Source organism: Schistocerca nitens, chromosome 11 (genome assembly GCF_023898315.1).
Source record: "Schistocerca nitens isolate TAMUIC-IGC-003100 chromosome 11, iqSchNite1.1, whole genome shotgun sequence".
In the NCBI taxonomy this organism is placed as follows: domain Eukaryota; kingdom Metazoa; phylum Arthropoda; class Insecta; order Orthoptera; family Acrididae; genus Schistocerca; species Schistocerca nitens.
This window is the reverse complement of record NC_064624.1, coordinates 161160480-161177838: the sequence shown is the minus strand read 5'-3', so window position 1 is coordinate 161177838 and position 17359 is coordinate 161160480. Positions and strand designations below refer to the sequence as shown.

The following is a 17359-nucleotide window of genomic DNA, read 5'->3' as shown; positions in this document are numbered from 1 at the left end:
TGAGCAACGAGCTGATTAATACAGACACTGGATTTCAACTCTGCAATACATGAGAACCAGCACTGGCGGCACTAACGCATCGTCTGGACACCTAAACTGAGTTCAGACACTTAAACTGAGTTCGAACACTTAAACTGGACGCCAACACTCTGCCCGTGTCATGCATGCTAAGACCGTGGCTGTTTCTCCAGCAGGGGCACTGGATTTCGCCGTCGTCTACAGTGACGTTATAGCCCCACCCCTTGGCGCCTGCGCTTTCCTAGCAGGCCAGCGCATGTACTGACGAATCACTGCAGTAACACTTCAGTTAGCACCTGAAGCCGACGGGCGGTTGTCTCGTTGAAATATCACTGCGTTATTTGACGCGCCGCCAGTGAACCAATGAAGAGGTTCTGTGCTCGTTGCGTGGCTGCGCTCGTACGACAGATCCAGCAACCTCTGAAAGCTTGTTGGTAAAATTCTGGTTCTCCATATATATATGTACACACCTGGCCATTAAAATTGCTACACCAAGAAGAAATGCAGATGATAAACGGGTATTCATTGGAGAAATATATTATACTAGAACTGACATGTGATTACATTTTCACGCAATTTGGGTGCATACATCCTGAGAAATCAGTACCCAGAACAACCACGTCTGGCCGTAATAACGGCCTTGATACGCCTGGGCATCGAGTCAAAAAATTGGTTCAAATGGCTCTGAGCACTATGGGACTTAGCCGGCCAGTCTGGCCGTGCGGTTAAAGGCGCTTCAGTCTGGAACCGCGTGACCGCTACGGTCGCAGGTTCGAATCCTGCCTCGGGCATGGATGTGTGTGATGTCCTTAGGTTAGTTAGGTTTAATTAGTTCTAAGTTCTAGGCGACTCATGACCTCAGAAGTTAAGTCGCATAGTGCTCAGAGCCATTTGAACCACTATGGGACTTAACATCTATGGTCATCAGTCCCCTAGAACTTAGAACTACTTAAACCTAACTAACCTAAGGACATCACACAACACCCAGCCATCACGAGGCAGAGAAAATCCCTGACCCCGCCGGGAATCGAACCCAGGAAACCGGGCGTGGGAAGCGAGAACGCTACCGCACGACCACGAGATGCGGGCAGGGCATCGAGTCAAACAGAGCTTGGATGGCGTGTACAGGTACAGCAGCTGCCCATGCAGCTTCAACACGATACCACACTTCATCAAGAGTAGTGACTGGCGTATTGTGACGAGCCAATTGCTCGGCCACCATTGGCCAGACGTTTTCAATTGGTGAGAGATCTGGAGAATGTGCTGGCGCAAGGCAGCAGTCGAACATTTTCTGTATCCAGAAAGGCCCGTACAGGACCTACAACATGTGGTCGTGCATTATCCTGCTGAAATGTAGGGTTTCGCAGGGATCGAATGAAGGGTAGAGCCACGGGTCGTAACACATCTGAAATGTATCGTCCACTGTTCAAAGTGCCGTCAATGCGAACAAGAGGTGACCGAGACGTGTAACCATTGGCACCCCATACCATCACACCGGGTGATACGCCAGTATGGCCGTGACGAATACACGCTTCCAATGTGCGTTCACCGCGTTGTCGCCAAACAAGGATGCGACCATCATGATGCTGTAAACAGAACCTGGATTCATCCGAAAAAATGACGTTTTGCCATTCGTGCACCCAGGTTCGTCGTTGAGTACACAATCGCAGGCGCTCCTGTCTGTGATGCAGCGTCAAGGATAACCGCAGAGCGTGGTTTCCGCGCTGTTAGTCCATGCTGCTGCAAACGTCGTCGAACTGTTCGTGCAGATGGTTGTTGTCTTGCCTTGGCTCAGGGATCGAGACGTGGCTGCACGACCCGTTACAGCCATGCGGATAAGATGCCTGTCATCTCGACTGCTAGTGATACGAGGCCGTTGGGATCCAGCACGGCGTTCCGTATTACCCTCCTGAACCCACCGATTCCATATTCTGCTAACAGTCTTTGGATCTCGACCAACGCGAGCAGAAATGTCGCGATACGATAAACCGCAATCGCGATAGGCTACAATCCGACCTTTATCAAAGTCGGAAACAGTCCGCATTTTTCCTTCTTATACGAGGCATCACAATAACGATTGACCAGGCAACGCCGGTCAACTGCTGTTTGTGTATGAGAAATAGGTTGGAAACTTTCCTGATGTCAGCACGTTGCAGGTGTCGCCACCGGCGCGAATGCTGTGTGAATGCTCTGAAAAGCTAATCATTTGCATATCACAGCTTCTTCTGCCTGTCGGTTAAATTTCGCGTCTGTAGCATGACATCTTCGTGGTGTAGCAATTTTAATGGCCAGTAGTGTATGTTCTGTATACTGTGCCTTGTGTTCTGTGTTCTGTGTTCAGCATACCAAATTGTGTGTTTTCGTTGTCTTCCATGTTCTGGTTCCACATTCTGTGTTAGATGTTGTTAGTTCCATGTTGTCTTCTCCTGTTTCGACTTTTATGTTCTGCATTTATGTTCTTAGTTCCATACTGTGCATCTTATGTGACAATATATACTTTTCTGCCAAGGATCGCATTCCATTCCATACCATCCTGATGTCCTTTGACGTGTGATGTTTTTGCACTTGAAAATGGCCTAAGGCCGAAATACGGATCGTACAACAACAAAAACCATTACTACAGTCAGATGACGGCAGTGTCATCAAAAAAAGTATCAGATTAATAAGACATGCTTCCTAGTTATTTACTGAAGAATGGAAAAACGGGCGGTTCTAGGCGCTTCAGTCTGGAACCGCGTGACCGCTACGGTCGCAGGTTCGAATCCTGCCTCGGGCATGGATGTGTGTGATGTCCTTAGGTTAGTTAGGTTTAAGTAGTTCTAAGTTCTAGGGGACTGATGACCATAGATGTTAAGTCCCATAGTGCTCAGAGCCATTTGAACCAAGCCTTAAATTCAATTTTGGTTCCGGAGAAATGTAGGAATATGTTAGGCCATACTGGCTCTACAGCTTATCCTATAGGAGAAGTTAACGAAGTATAACATACATTTGTAGCTTTTGCAGATTCAGAGAAACCTTTTGACGATGTTGACTGGAGTAAGCTCTTTGAAATTCTGAAGGCAGCACGCATAATACACAGCGAACTCATTTATCAGTTAATTTAGGCTGAAAGCCAATTTTCCATACGGTTCAGAGCATTATGAAAAAATCCGGGAGTGCTGTTTATGAATGCATGCAAACCCCATTAATAACATTTTGATTGATCCCGGTTGATAGCAACAGCAAAGAATTCAAATCGCGTACTGAACAAACAAACTATTCCGCGGAGGCAAGGCTTGATACATGATGTCACGGTCACCATGACACGTGTGGGAAAACTGTGAAATAGGAAAATTTGACAGAAGGGATGAACTTAATATTTCCTGATAGTACGCTACAGTGCCTGAGTTTAGTTTGTAGTTCACTGGAAACAGCAGCAGACTACGTGCTAATTCTTCTCTGCGAGATCAGTTCCATAGTTGTTCTGCTCTGTTCAGATACGCAGATCCACGTCTGCATGCTACTCTGCAAACCACACTTAATTGCCTGAAATCCAAGGACAATAATAATGGGCCAATGAGTGGCTGTAGTTAAAGATGCTTTCTTAACACATTTTTTATTTGACATTAACCAGTTTGTATTAATAATGTAGTTAATTTCTGATTTGAAATTTTGTACACAAGTTATTTTATAATCATTGTGTCTATTGTAATAAGTTTTATATTTGCCTGTTTAGTAACAACAGAATAACTCGGAACATGGAACATGGAAAGTGAAATACAGAAGTCAGATATCCAGAATGCAGTCATGAAATACAGAACAGAGAACGCATATCATTATTAATGGAACATAGAAAACATATGTGCAACAAGAAAAATTGAATATGGAAGACACAGCACGGATTCTAAATACAGAATGCATACAGAAACATCGAAAATGAAAGGCAGAACTCAGATGATAAACACAAAATATGGAACACTCAACCAAAACATGGAACACAAAAAGTCTAACACAGGATACACATACAAAACTCAGAACAGGGACTACAAACGTGGAAAATGAAACACAGAACACGGAACGCAGACGTGAAACGCAAAAGTGGAACATGGAACGTAGAACATGGAAAGTGAAAAAGAGAATGCAGATGTGAAACTGGAAACAGAGAACACAAACTATGGAAAATGGAACCTAGACATGAAACACAAAATATGGAAGACAGAACACAAAAAACGGAATATGGAAGGCGAAACATAGAATGCAGGCATGCAACACAGAACAGGGAACACAAATATTTGAAACAGAGACATGAAACACAAATGTTTAACACAGAAAAAGGAACATAGAAAATTATATACAGAAATAACTCATAAAAAACAAAATATAGAACCCAGAACACAGAAAACGGGACGTGGAAAGTGAATTAAACACAGAACAGGGAATTTAAATATGGAAAATGGAACACAAATGTGAAACATAAGAAATAGAATATGGGATACAGAACATGGAACATGGAAAATGAAACATAGGATTCAGATTTGAAATATAAAATATGCAATGTGGGAAACGGAACATACGAAATGTAACAGGGGTCACAGAACACAGTACAAGGAAAATAAAAGGATGTAGACTTTAGAAGTAATATGCAGATGTCAAACATGGAACACAGAACAGGGAATGCAAAACATGGAAAGTGGGACACAAATCACTGACATGTAACACAAAATATGGAGCACAGAACATGCAAAGAGGAAAGCTGAACAAGGACATGGACCACATAATATGAAATACAGAAGACACCATGTGTGAGGAGGAACACATAACAGGGATCTACGAACATTGAACACAAAAAATAGTGCCACCCAGAACATGGAACACACAGCACTGAACATAGAACATGGATCCAAGGTCATTTAAATAGAATGTACAACACCCAACATGGGACATGAAACACAGAATAAAAAACTAAGAAAATGAACGCAGAAAATGAAACATAGAACACGGAACTAAGGACATGAACCTAAGGATATTTAACATAAAACATGGAATGCAGTACATCGACTACAGAACATGAAACACAGAAAATGGAACTAAGAACATTTAACATAGGACATGGAACACAAAATGTAAGATGCACAGTGTGAAACCAAGAACATAAATGCAGAATATGGAAGTTGAAACAGGAGAACACAACATGGAACTAACAACATCTAACACGGAATGTGGAATGAGAACATGGAAGGCAATGAAAACACACAATTTGGTATGCTGAACACAGAACACAGAACATACACTACTGGCCATTAAAATTGCTACACCAGGAAGATGACGTGCTACAGACGCGAAATTTAACCGACAGGAAGAAGATGCTGTGATATCCAAATGATATGCTTGTCAGAGGTTGGCGCCGATTGCGACACCTACAACGTGCTGACATGAGGAAAGTTTCAAATTCAAATGGTTCAAATGGCTCTGAGCACTATGGGACTTAACTTCTGAGGTCATCAGTCCCCTAGAACTTAGAACTAATTAAGCCTAACTAACCTACAGACATCACACACATCCATACCCAAGGCAGGATTCGAACCTGCGACCGTAGCGGTCACGCGGCTCCAGACTGTAGCGCCTAGAACCGCACGGCCACTTCAGCCGGCGAGGAAAGTTTCCAACCGATTTCTCATACACAAACAGCAGTTGACCGTCGTTGTCTAGTGAAACGTTGTTGGGATGCCTCGTTTAAGAAGGAGAAATGCGTACCATCACGTTTCCGACTTTGATAAAGGTCGGATTGTAGCCTATCGCGACTGTGGTTTATCGTATCGCGACATTGCTGCTCGCGTTGGTCGAGATCCAATGACTGCTAGCAGAATATGGAATCGGTGGGTTCAGGAGGGTAATACGGAACGCCGTGCTGGATCCCAACGGCCTCGTATCACTAGCAGTCGAGATGACAGGCATCTTATCCGCACGGCTGTAACGGATCGTGCAGCCACGTCTCGATTCCTGAGTCTACATCTACATCTACATTTATACTCCGCAAGCAACCCAACGATGTGTGGCGGAGGGATGGGGACGTTTGCAAGACAACAACCATCTGCACGAACAGTTCGACGACGTTTGCAGCAGCACGGACTATCAGCTCGGAGACCGTGTCTGCGGTTACCCTTGACACTGCATCACAGACAGGAGCGCCTGCGATGTGCGGCGGCGCGGTGCTTTCCGTCCCTTTATGACGCACCTGCACCTACCTGTGAACATTGTCTCAGCAGATCATCAGTAGGGAAGCAGAGCGAAACCTGCTGTACTTCGACGTGAACCAGACTGCAATTAAAGTCACTAATCGACGTTTCGGGATAAAGTTTTTTTTACGAAATGAAAGGTTGGAAATTTTGTCCTCAATTAATATATTCCGAAACTTAAGTGAACAGGTATCACTGCCAAGCCCGTGCTAGTCTTAACACAGTCACTCAAAATCCCTTTCACTCATGTTAGCAAGTTTATGGTGTTGCATTTCCCGAAAACGTAATAGCTACAAAACTACTGATTGTTTTTGATTGAGAATGCTCGCCAAATATTAAGTCTGTCGGTACCAAATGCAGTCAGTTTTTAGCCACCGATCTGCTCAATACGCCACGCGGAATATATGTCTTTTCTCGTCACAAAATTCACTTAAAAATTCCGAAATTTCTACACGCCCATCGGAACAATTATGCCGTCACTTTACCACACTTTTGATGTATGAAACACTGCTACATCCGGCAGCTAATCGTTTCCATCGGAACTACTACTACACATGTTGGAACTGTTTCATGGCTAGGCTCCTACTCCTCTCTAGAATACTTTTTAAGTCTTCTCTACCATCAGAGAAGGGCGCTGTTTACTCAACATCCAATAGCAAAACAACACTCTCCCGCGTCAGTCCGCGCTTTTCATCAATAACCAATCTCAAAATAGTAAACCTAACGACTGCACTTTTTACCGACGTAATTATCTAATATGCTGAAGTTTTGCTTATGCATAAAGTTGTTTACTATTGTTATAAATAATGTTATAAATTGTTATAAAATGTTATAAATGTGTTTTAGCAGTATCAATGATGCGTGAGTGTGGTTTAAGTTTAATATGAAGATAATTGTTTAACGAGTTGTGTAGTAGGATTTAGTGTGGGAATATTTCAAAGAAGTATGGATATTAACAAAGGAGATTTTTGTAGAATAGATTTGTAAAGTAAGTTTATGGTAAAGCGAAAGTTAATTCAGGTAAAAATAACTTTCGCTTTACCATAAACTTACTTTACAAATCTATTCTACAAAAATCTCCTTTGTTAATATCCATACTTCTTTGAAATATTCCCACACTAAATCCTACTACACAACTCGTTAAACAATTATCTTCATATTAAACTTAAACCACACTCACGCATCATTGATACTGCTAAAACACATTTATAACATTTTATATACATAACAAGTCATAATAAGACTTTATGAAAATACTAGAACAGTTTATGAATAACATTCTATTACTTTAGTGCACTCTAGTGGGCACAATCTAAACTAAAATCACAGTTCCCCTATACAATACTGTCCTCTATCGGCTGATTCATAAACTACGTGCGCGTCCAGTCTCGCGTCACCAACTGTCATTATCCAGCTCTGAGACACATCTCCCACTTAACCGCCTCCAAGGCAGGATCGTTATACGGCGCTACGCCTCGGATGGTGTACTCGACGACGAACCCGTTTGCACGAAAGGCAAAACGTCATTTTTTCGGATGAATCCAGGTTCTGTTTACAGCATCATGATGGTCGCATCCGTGTTTGGCGACATCGCGGTGAACGCACATTGGAAGCGTGTATTCGTCATCGCCATAGTGGCGTATCACCCGGCGTGATGGTATGTGGTGCCATTGGTTACACGTCACCCCTTGTTCGCATTGACGGCACTTTGAACAGTGGACGTTACATTTCAGATGTGTTACGACCCGTGGCTCTACCCTCCATTCCATTCCTGCGAAACCCTACATTTCAGCAGGATAATGCACGACCGCATGTTGCAGGTCCTGTACGGGCCTCTCTGGATACAGAAACTGTTCGACTGCTGCCCTGGCCAGCACATTCTCCAGATCTCTCACCAACTGAAAACGTCTGGTCAATGGTGGCCGAGCAACTGGCTCGTCACAATACGCCAGTCACTACTCTTGATGAAGTATCGTGTTGAAGCTGCACGGTCAGCTGTACCTGTACACGCTATCCAAGCTCTGTTTGACTCAATGCCCAGGCGTATGAAGGCCGTTATTACGGCCAAAGGTGGTTGTTCTGGGTACTGATTTCTCAGGATCTATGCACCCAAATTGCGTGAAAATGTAATCACATGTCAGTTCTAGTACAATATAGTTGTCCAATGAATACCCATTTATCATCTGCATTTCTTCTCGGCGTAGCAATTTTAATGGCCAGTAGTGTAGAACATGGAGCACAAAGTACAGATACATGGAAGGCAAAGTATGGAACACAAAGTGGAAAGTAGGAAGCTGAACACAAAGTGTGCGACACATTTAGGTAGGTTCAGAGGAGTCTGAGGTGTCGTCGGTGTTGCAGCCGCTGCTGGTGCAGCCGGTGCGCGACGCGCTCGACCACTACCGGCGGCTGAACGAGGCGGCCAAGGACGAGCAGCGCGCGCACCGCAAGAGCGTCAGCGTCGCCGTGGACGCCGGGGGCGGCGCGCAGCACCCGGGCGACGCCGCCCCCGAGGCGCCGGCTGGCGGCCTCCCCAAGTCCACCTCCGGGCAGTCGGTGCGCTCCAGGAGGGCGTTCGGCTCCATGGGCGGCCTCATCCACGTGAGTACCAGCGCCATTCTGTCCACACAGAGCACAGTGCAGCACTGTCGGGAGTAACTCACAACTGCTTCATCTCCTACCTCAACAACATCTACATCCATACTCCGCAAGCCACCTGCCGGTGTGTGGCGGAGGGTACCTCGAGTACCTCTATCGGTTCTCCCTTCTATTTCAGACTCGTATTGTTTGTGGAATGAAAGACTGTCGGTGTGCCTCTGTGTGGACTCTAATCTCTCTGATTTTATCCTCACGGTCTCTTCGCGAGATATACGTAGGAGGGAGCAATATACTGCTTGATTCCTCGGCGAAGGTATGTTCTCGAAACTTCAACAAAAGCCCATACCGAGCAACTGAGCGTCTCTCCTGCAGAGTCTTCCACTGGAGTTTATCTATCATCTCCGTAACGCTTTCGCGATTACTAAATGATCCTGTAACGAAGCGCGCTGCTCTCCGTTGGATCTTCTCTATCTCCTCTATAACCCTATCTGGTACGGATCCCACACTGCTGAGCAGTATTCGTGCAGTGGGCGAACAAGCGTACTGTAACCTACTTCCTTTGTTTTCGGATTGCATTTCCTTAGGATTCTTCCAATGAATCTCAGTCTGGCATCTGCTTTACCGACGATCAACTTTATATGATCATTCCATTTTAAATCACTCCTAATGCGTACTCCCAGATAATTTATGGAATTAACTGCTTCCAGTTGCTGACCTGCTATATTGTAGCTAAATGGTACAGGACCTTTCTTTCTATGTATTCGCAGCACATTACACTTGTCTACATTGAGATTCAGTTGCCATTCCCTGCACCATGCGTCAATTCGCTGCAGATCCTCCTGCATTTCAGTACAATTTTCAATTGTTACAACCTCTCGATATACCACAGCATCATCCGCCAAAAGCCTCAGTGAACTTCAGATGTCATCCACAAGGTGATTTATGTACACTCCTGGAAATTGAAATAAGAACACCGTGAATTCATTGTCCCAGGAAGGGGAAACTTTATTGACACATTCCTGGGGTCAGATACATCACATGATCACACTGACAGAACCACAGGCACATAGACACAGGCAACAGAGCATGCACAATGTCGGCACTAGTACAGTGTATATCCACCTTTCGCAGCAATGCGGGCTGCTATCTCCCATGGAGACGATCGTAGAGATGCTGGATGTAGTCCTGTGGAACGGCTTGCCATGCCATTTCCACCTGGCGCCTCAGCTGGACCAGCGTTCGTGCTGGACGTGCAGACCGCGTGAGACGACGCTTCATCCAGTCCCAAACATGCTCAATGGGGGACAGATCCGGAGATCTTGCTGGCCAGGGTAGTTGACTTACACCTTCTAGAGCACGTTGGGTGGCACGGGATACATGCGGACGTGCATTGTCCTGTTGGAACAGCAAGTTCCCTTGCCGGTCTAGGAATGGTAGAACGATGGGTTCGATGACGGTTTGGATGTACCGTGCACTATTCAGTGTCCCCTCGACGATCACCAGTGGTGTACGGCCAGTGTAGGAGATCGCTCCCCACACCATGATGCCGGGTGTTGGCCCTGTGTGCCTCGGTCGTATGCAGTCTTGATTGTGGCGCTCACCTGCACGGCGCCAAACACGCATACGACCATCATTGGCACGTCTCCATTCGTCCCTCCATACACGCCTGTCGCGACACCACTGGAGGCGGGCTGCACGATGTTGGGGCGTGAGCGGAAGACGGCCTAACGGTGTGCGGGACCGTAGCCCATCTTCATGGAGACGGTTGCGAATGGTCCTCGCCGATACCCCAGGAGCAACAGTGTCCCTAATTTGCTGGGAAGTGGCGGTGCGGTCCCCTACGGCACTGCGTAGGATCCTACGGTCTTGGCGTGCATCCGTGCGTCGCTGCGGTCCGGTCCCGGGTCGACGGGCACGTGCACCTTCCGCCGACCACTGGCGACAACATCGATGTACTGTGGAGACCTCACGCCCCACATGTTGAGCAATTCGGCGGTACGTCCACCCGGCCTCCCGCATGCCCACTATACGCCCTCGCTCAAAGTCCGTCAACTGCACATACGGTTCACGTCCACGCTGTCGCGGCATGCTACCAGTGTTAAAGACTGCGATGGAGCTCCGTATGCCACGGCAAACTGGCTGACACTGACGGCGGCGGTGCACAAATGCTGCGCAGCTAGCGCCATTCGACGGCCAACACCGCGGTTCCTGGTGTGTCCGCTGTGCCGTGCGTGTGATCATTGCTTGTACAGCCCTCTCGCAGTGTCCGGAGCAAGTATGGTGGGTCTGACACACCGGTGTCAATGTGTTCTTTTTTCCATTTCCAGGAGTGTATATTGTGAATAGCAACGGTCCTACGACACTCCCCTGCGGCACACCTGAAATCACTCCTACTTCGGAAGACTTCATTGAGAATGACATGGTGCGTTCTGTTATCTAGGAACTCTTCAATCCAATCACACAATTGGTCTGATAGTCCATATGCTCTCACTTTGTTCTTTAAACGACTGTGGGGAACTGTATCGAACGCCTTGCGGAAGTCAAGAAACACGGCATCTACCTGGGAACCCGTGTCTATGGCCCTCTGAGTCTCGTGGGCGAATAGCGCGAGCTCGGTTTCACACGACCGTCTTTTTCGAAACCCATGCTGATTCCTACAGAGTAGATTTCTAGTCTCCAGAAAAGTCATTATACTCGAACATAATACGTCTTCCAAAATTCTACAACTGATCGACGTTAGAGATATAGGTCTATAGTTCTGCACATCTGTTCGACGTCGCTTCTTGAAAACGGCGATGACAGACAGCTCTTGCTCCAGCAGCTTAACTTCACACTACCTGCCACTCTCCCAGTAGGTGTGAACCCTTCACCACCTTGGCTTCGTGCGGCGGCCCATGTTCACCTTGGCGTTCATTCGCTTCGAAGGACACTGAAACGGGTATTACGATTAATCAAGGAAAACCCCCAGTTGGGTAACGGAGCCAAAATTAGTTGGTTACTGTCGAGTTCCAATTTACAACTCCTTTATTGATTACTTCAACTATTAAAAGTCATTTCTTTACCACTTGACCAGGAACAGATCCAAAAAAGCTAGCAGGCATGAGTGCCTTTCAAAACAATTTACTTTACAGTTAACGGCCATGCCATTTTACTTAAAAACGGCTTTGATAAAACATTTGGTAACAAATCAAAATTTTCCAAGTAAGGAAATTAAAAACATTACTTTACCGTTAATAGTCAAGCCATTTTACTTAAAACAGACTTCGATAAAGTATTTAATAACAAAATTAAAACTTTCCAAGTAATGAAACAAAAACACCAATTGTATACAATTTCGCTACCGAACATGTAGGGAGCCACTTCTTTTAAATTTTGCCACAACAAGATACTAAATTACAAGGGCTCGCTAACAGGGAGGCAGAACTAGCATGCCGGCCGGAGTGGCCGAGCGGTTCTAGGCGCTACAGTGTGGAGCCGCGCGACCGCTACGGTCGCAGGTTCGAATCCTGCCTCGGACACGGATGTGTGTGTTGTCCTTAGGTTAGTTAGGTTTAAGTAGTTCTAAGTTCTAGGGGACTGATGACCTTAGATGTTAAGTCCCGTAGTGCTCAGAGCCATATGAACCATTTTATTGAGAACTAGCATTTTGAAAGAGTGCCAAGTAGATTAAAACAATCAGAGTAAAGATACAGTCATTCACCTTTTACGATAACTAACAATTTTCAAGGCACGTAATTTAAAATAAAACACTAATGAAAGGCAAACTTAACATTTTTAAACAGTGGCCAAAAACAATCAGAGTAAAATACAACCATTTAACATTTTACAATAACTAACAGCTTTAATACCATGTCCTGGCACCAAAGTGTCCTGGAATAGAAATAATTAACCGGCCGCGTGTAAGGGCGGCCACAATTGTCTCCCGAAGGATGCTCAGGCTAGAAGCAGACTAACAGACCCACAACGCCTCACATTCAGCAATCACATCGACCTCACGCGAGGCCAGGGGAGGAGGAGGAATCGAATCAGGAACCATAATCCCTGTCCAAAAATACACTTCGTCCCAGGCAGTACTAATAAGAAGCCAAAATATCACTGTCTATAATTACACCGGTGACGTTGTTGTTGTTGTTGTGGTCTTCAGTCCTGAGACTGGTTTGATGCAGCTCTCCATGCAAACTTCTTCATCTCCCAGTACCTACTGCAGCCTATATCCTTCTGAATCTGCTTAGTGTATTCATCTCTTGGTCTCCCTCTACGATTTTTACCCTCCACGCTGCCCTCCAATGCTAAATTTGTGATCCCTTGATGCCTGAGAACATGTCCTACCAACCGGTCCCTTCGTCTAGTCAAGTTGTGCCACAAACTCCTCTTCTCCCCAATTCTATACCTCCTCATTAGTTATGCGATCTACCCATCTAATCTTCAGCATTCTTCTGTAGTACCACATTTCGAAAGCTTCTATCCTCTTCTTGTCTAAACTATTTATCGTCCATGTTTCACTTCCATACACAGCTACACTCCATACAAATACTTTCAGAAACGACTTCCTGACACTTAAATCTATACTCGATGTTAACAAATTTTTCTTCTTCAGAAACGCTTTCCTTGCCATTGCCAGTCTACATTTTATATCCTATCTACTTCGACCATCATCAGTTATTTTGCTCCCCAAATAGCAAAACTCCTTTACTACTTTAAGTGTCTCATTTCCTAATCTAATTCCCTCAGCATCACCCGACTTAATTCGACTACAATCCATTGTCCTCGTTTTGCTTTTGTTGATGTTCATCTTATACCCTCCTTTCAAGACACTGTCCATTCCATTCAACTGCTCTTCCAAGTCCTTTGCTTTCTCTGACAGAATTACAATGTCATCGGCGAACCTCAAAGTTTTTACTTCTTCTCCATGAATTTTAATATCTACTCCGAATTTTTCTTTTGTTTCCTTTACTGCTTGCACAATATACAGATTGAATAACATCGGGGAGAGGCTACAACCCTGTCTGACTCCCTTCCCAACCACTGCTTCCCTTTCGTGTCCCTCGACTCTTATAACTGCCATCTGCTTTCTGTACAGATTGTAAATAGCCTTTCGCTCTCTGTATTTTACCCCTGCCACCTTTAGAATTTGAAAGAGAGTATGCCAGTGAACATTGTCAAAAGCTTTCTCTAAGTCTACAAATGCTGGAAACGTAGGTTTGCCTGTCCTTAATCTTTCTTCTAAGATAAGTCGTAGGGTCTGTATTGCCTCACGTGTTCCAGCATTTCTACGGAATCCAAAGTGATCTTCCCCGATGTCGTCTTCTTCCAGTTTTTCCATTTGTCTGTAAAGAATTCGGTGACAGGAACAGGAAATTCGAACGCAGGAGGCCACAAGGCAGAAAAGGCGCTGGTTGCACAAACCAAAATTCTTCAGTTGACGTGTAAACCTTTAAGCAATTTAACTTGCATTTTATCAGAGAAACAGCAGGTGAACTCCGATGCAAAGGTTCCTCACATCCGACCGCGTCCACGTCGCCAGCATACCAACTGGGCACAGTCACGCAGCCCTCGTCTTCTCTGCACCCACTGCGACGAAATACCACTCCTCAGGTTAGGCGAGAGTTTCTAGTCCATCACTCCCGCCTGCAGACGGAAAATTTAAAGACATCCGTTGCCGCTCCCACCAACTAGTGACTCGGAACCACAGCCGTGGCCCCCGGGTGCTCACAGCAAGAGCTTACAGCCTTCTCCCGTCAACTCGTCCCACTCGTCTCGCACCGCCAGGATAGACCACGCGGCTTCCCGGAACAACAGCCAACTCTCCACCGCCACGCCACGCCGCGGTCTCCTCGTACGACATGCTCTCATTCCTGATTTTAAAAACCGACCGACCGACTCGTCACCGCTAGGCAACCAACCGGCCATCCCCCCAAACATCTTATTCCCTTACACAAAGGCTGACAGGGAGCAACGAAGATCGATAAGACCAGACACGCCGCCAGAGAGGAATCTCAACAGAATCGTACGCAGTATAACGATAAATATGAAAGAATCAATTAACGATGGAATGGAAGGACTCAGAACGATCTTAACAGCTCGATATATGTTGAGCCGACACACGGCTCACACACTACTCCAGCCTCGCTCTATTGCCGTAAGTTTCACGACCTTTGCACAGAATTTCGCGATAGTACCTTTATGTACACTGATGTTTCTCGGACTGACAATGGTGTCGGATGTGCCTTCATCACTGGCACCGACGTTGTTCGGTATCGGCTTCTGGAACACGGCTCAGTATCTACAGCAGAGCAGTGCTGTATCAGGCCACGTAGTACAGGGTGATTCAAAAAGAATACCACAACTTTAAAAATGTGTATTTAATGAAAGAAACATAATATAACCTTCTGTTATACATCATTACAAAGAGTATTTAAAAAGGTTTTTTTTTCACTCAAAAACAAGTTCAGAGATGTTCAATATGGCCCCCTCCAGACACTCGAGCAATATCAACCCGATACTCCAACTCGTTCCACACTCTCTGTAGCATATCAGGCGTAACAGTTTGGATAGCTGCTGTTATTTCTCGTTTCAAATCATCAATGGTGGCTGTGAGAGGTGGCCGAAACACCATATCCTTAACATACCCCCGTAAGAAAAAATCGCATGGGGTAAGATCAGGGCTTCTTGGAGGCCAGTGATGAAGTGCTCTGTCACGGGCTGCCTGGCGGCCGATCCATCGCCTCGGGTAGTTGACTGTTTATACCAACGTTTAATACACCACCTATCAGGAGGTTTAACACCATACTTCGTTCGAAATGCACGCCGAACAACTGTCGTTGATTCACTTCTGCCGTACTCAATAACACAAAAAGCTTTCTGTTGAGCGGTCGCCATCTTAGCATCAACTGACGCTGACGCCTAGTCAACAGCGCCTCAAGCGAACAAATGTACAACTTAATGAAACTTTACAGCTCCCTTAATTCGCCGACAGATAGTGCTTAGCTCTGCCTTTTGTCGTTGCAGAGTTTTAAATTCCTAAAGTTGTGGTATTCTTTTTGAATCACCCTGTACATCCGGCGACAAAGGCTTTTCAATTGCATCAACCGCTTTGACTCTCTCAGTGGAATGGGTCCAAGAAATCTGTCACTTGCTCACCCGTGATGCAGCCACTGTCATGTTAACGTGGGTTCCTGGTTACATACGTGTAATGGGAAATGAGGCTGCTGATGCTGCTGCCAAGGCTGCAGTCCTGGTACACTATGTGATCAGAAGCATCGGGACACCTGGCTGAAAATGACTTATTTGTTCGTGGCGCCCTCCATCGTTAATTCAATATGGTGTTGGCCCACCCTTAGCCTTGATGACAGCTTCCAGTCTCGCAGGCATACGTTCAGTCAGGTGCTGTAAGGTTTCTTGGGGATCGGCAGCCCACTCTTCACGGAGTGCTGCACTGAGGAGAGGTATCGACGTCGGTCGGTGACGCCTGGCACGAAGTAGGCGTTCCAAAAAATCACAAACGTGTCTATAGGATTCACGTCAGGACTCTGTGCAGGCCAGTCTATTGCAAGGATATTATTGTTGCGTAGCCACTCCACCACAGGCCGTGCATTATGAACAGGTGTTCTATCGTGCTGAAACATGCAATCACCATCCCCGAACTTCTCTTTAACAGTGAGAAGCAAGAAAGTGCTTAAAACACCAATGTAGGCCTGTGCTGTGATAGTTCCATGTAAAACAACAAGGGATGCTAGCCCCCTCCATGAAAAACATGACTACACCATTACACCACCACCTCCGAATATTACTGCTGGTACTACACACGCTAACAGATGATGTTCACTGGCCATTCGCCATACCCATATCCTCCCATCGGATCGCCACATTGTGTACCGTGACTCGTCACTCCACACAAAGTTTCTCCACTTTTCAATCGTCCAATGTTTACGCTCCTTACACCAACCGAGGTGTCGTTTGGCATTTATCGGCGTGATGTGTGGCTTATGAGCAGCCGCTCGGCAATGAAATCCACGTTTTCTCACCTCCCACATAACTGCCATAATACTTGCAGTGCATCCTGATGCAGTTTCTAATTCATCCGTGATGTTCTCAATAGATGTCTGCCTGTTACACATTACGACACTCTTCAACAGTCGGCGGTCTCTGTCAATCAAGAGACGAGGCCGCCCTGTACGATTTTATGCTGTACGTGTCCCTTCACGTTTCTACTTCACTATCACATCTGAAACAGTGGAGCTAGGGATGTTTAGGAGTGTGGAAAACTTGTGTACAGACGTATTAGCGAAGTGTCATCCAATCACCTGACCACGTTCGAAGTCCGTCAGTTCCGCGGAGCACCCCATTCTGCTCTCTCACGATGTCTAATGACTTCGCTGATATGGAGCACCTGGCAGTAGGTGGCAGCACAATGCACCTAATATGAAACAGTATGTTTTGTGGGGGGGGGGGGGGGAGTGGGATACTTTTGATCACGTAGCGTACCTCGGCCCACCAGTTCTTTCATTCCCTCTGATGATCTCTGTGTT

The 17359-nt window shown here is 45.9% G+C and overlaps 1 protein-coding gene across 1 annotated transcript in view; it reads left to right on the top strand.

Annotated features, from left to right (window-relative positions):
• LOC126212741 (high affinity cGMP-specific 3',5'-cyclic phosphodiesterase 9A-like) overlaps window positions 1-17359 on the top strand; it is a gene marked incomplete at its 3' end in the record, with an annotated part of 260309 nt that overhangs the window by 174122 nt on the left and 68828 nt on the right. The window contains exon 11 of the mRNA XM_049940150.1: window positions 8556-8834. Within this exon, the coding sequence (XP_049796107.1) occupies window positions 8556-8834 (279 nt within the window). The remainder of the gene's footprint in view (window positions 1-8555; window positions 8835-17359) is intronic.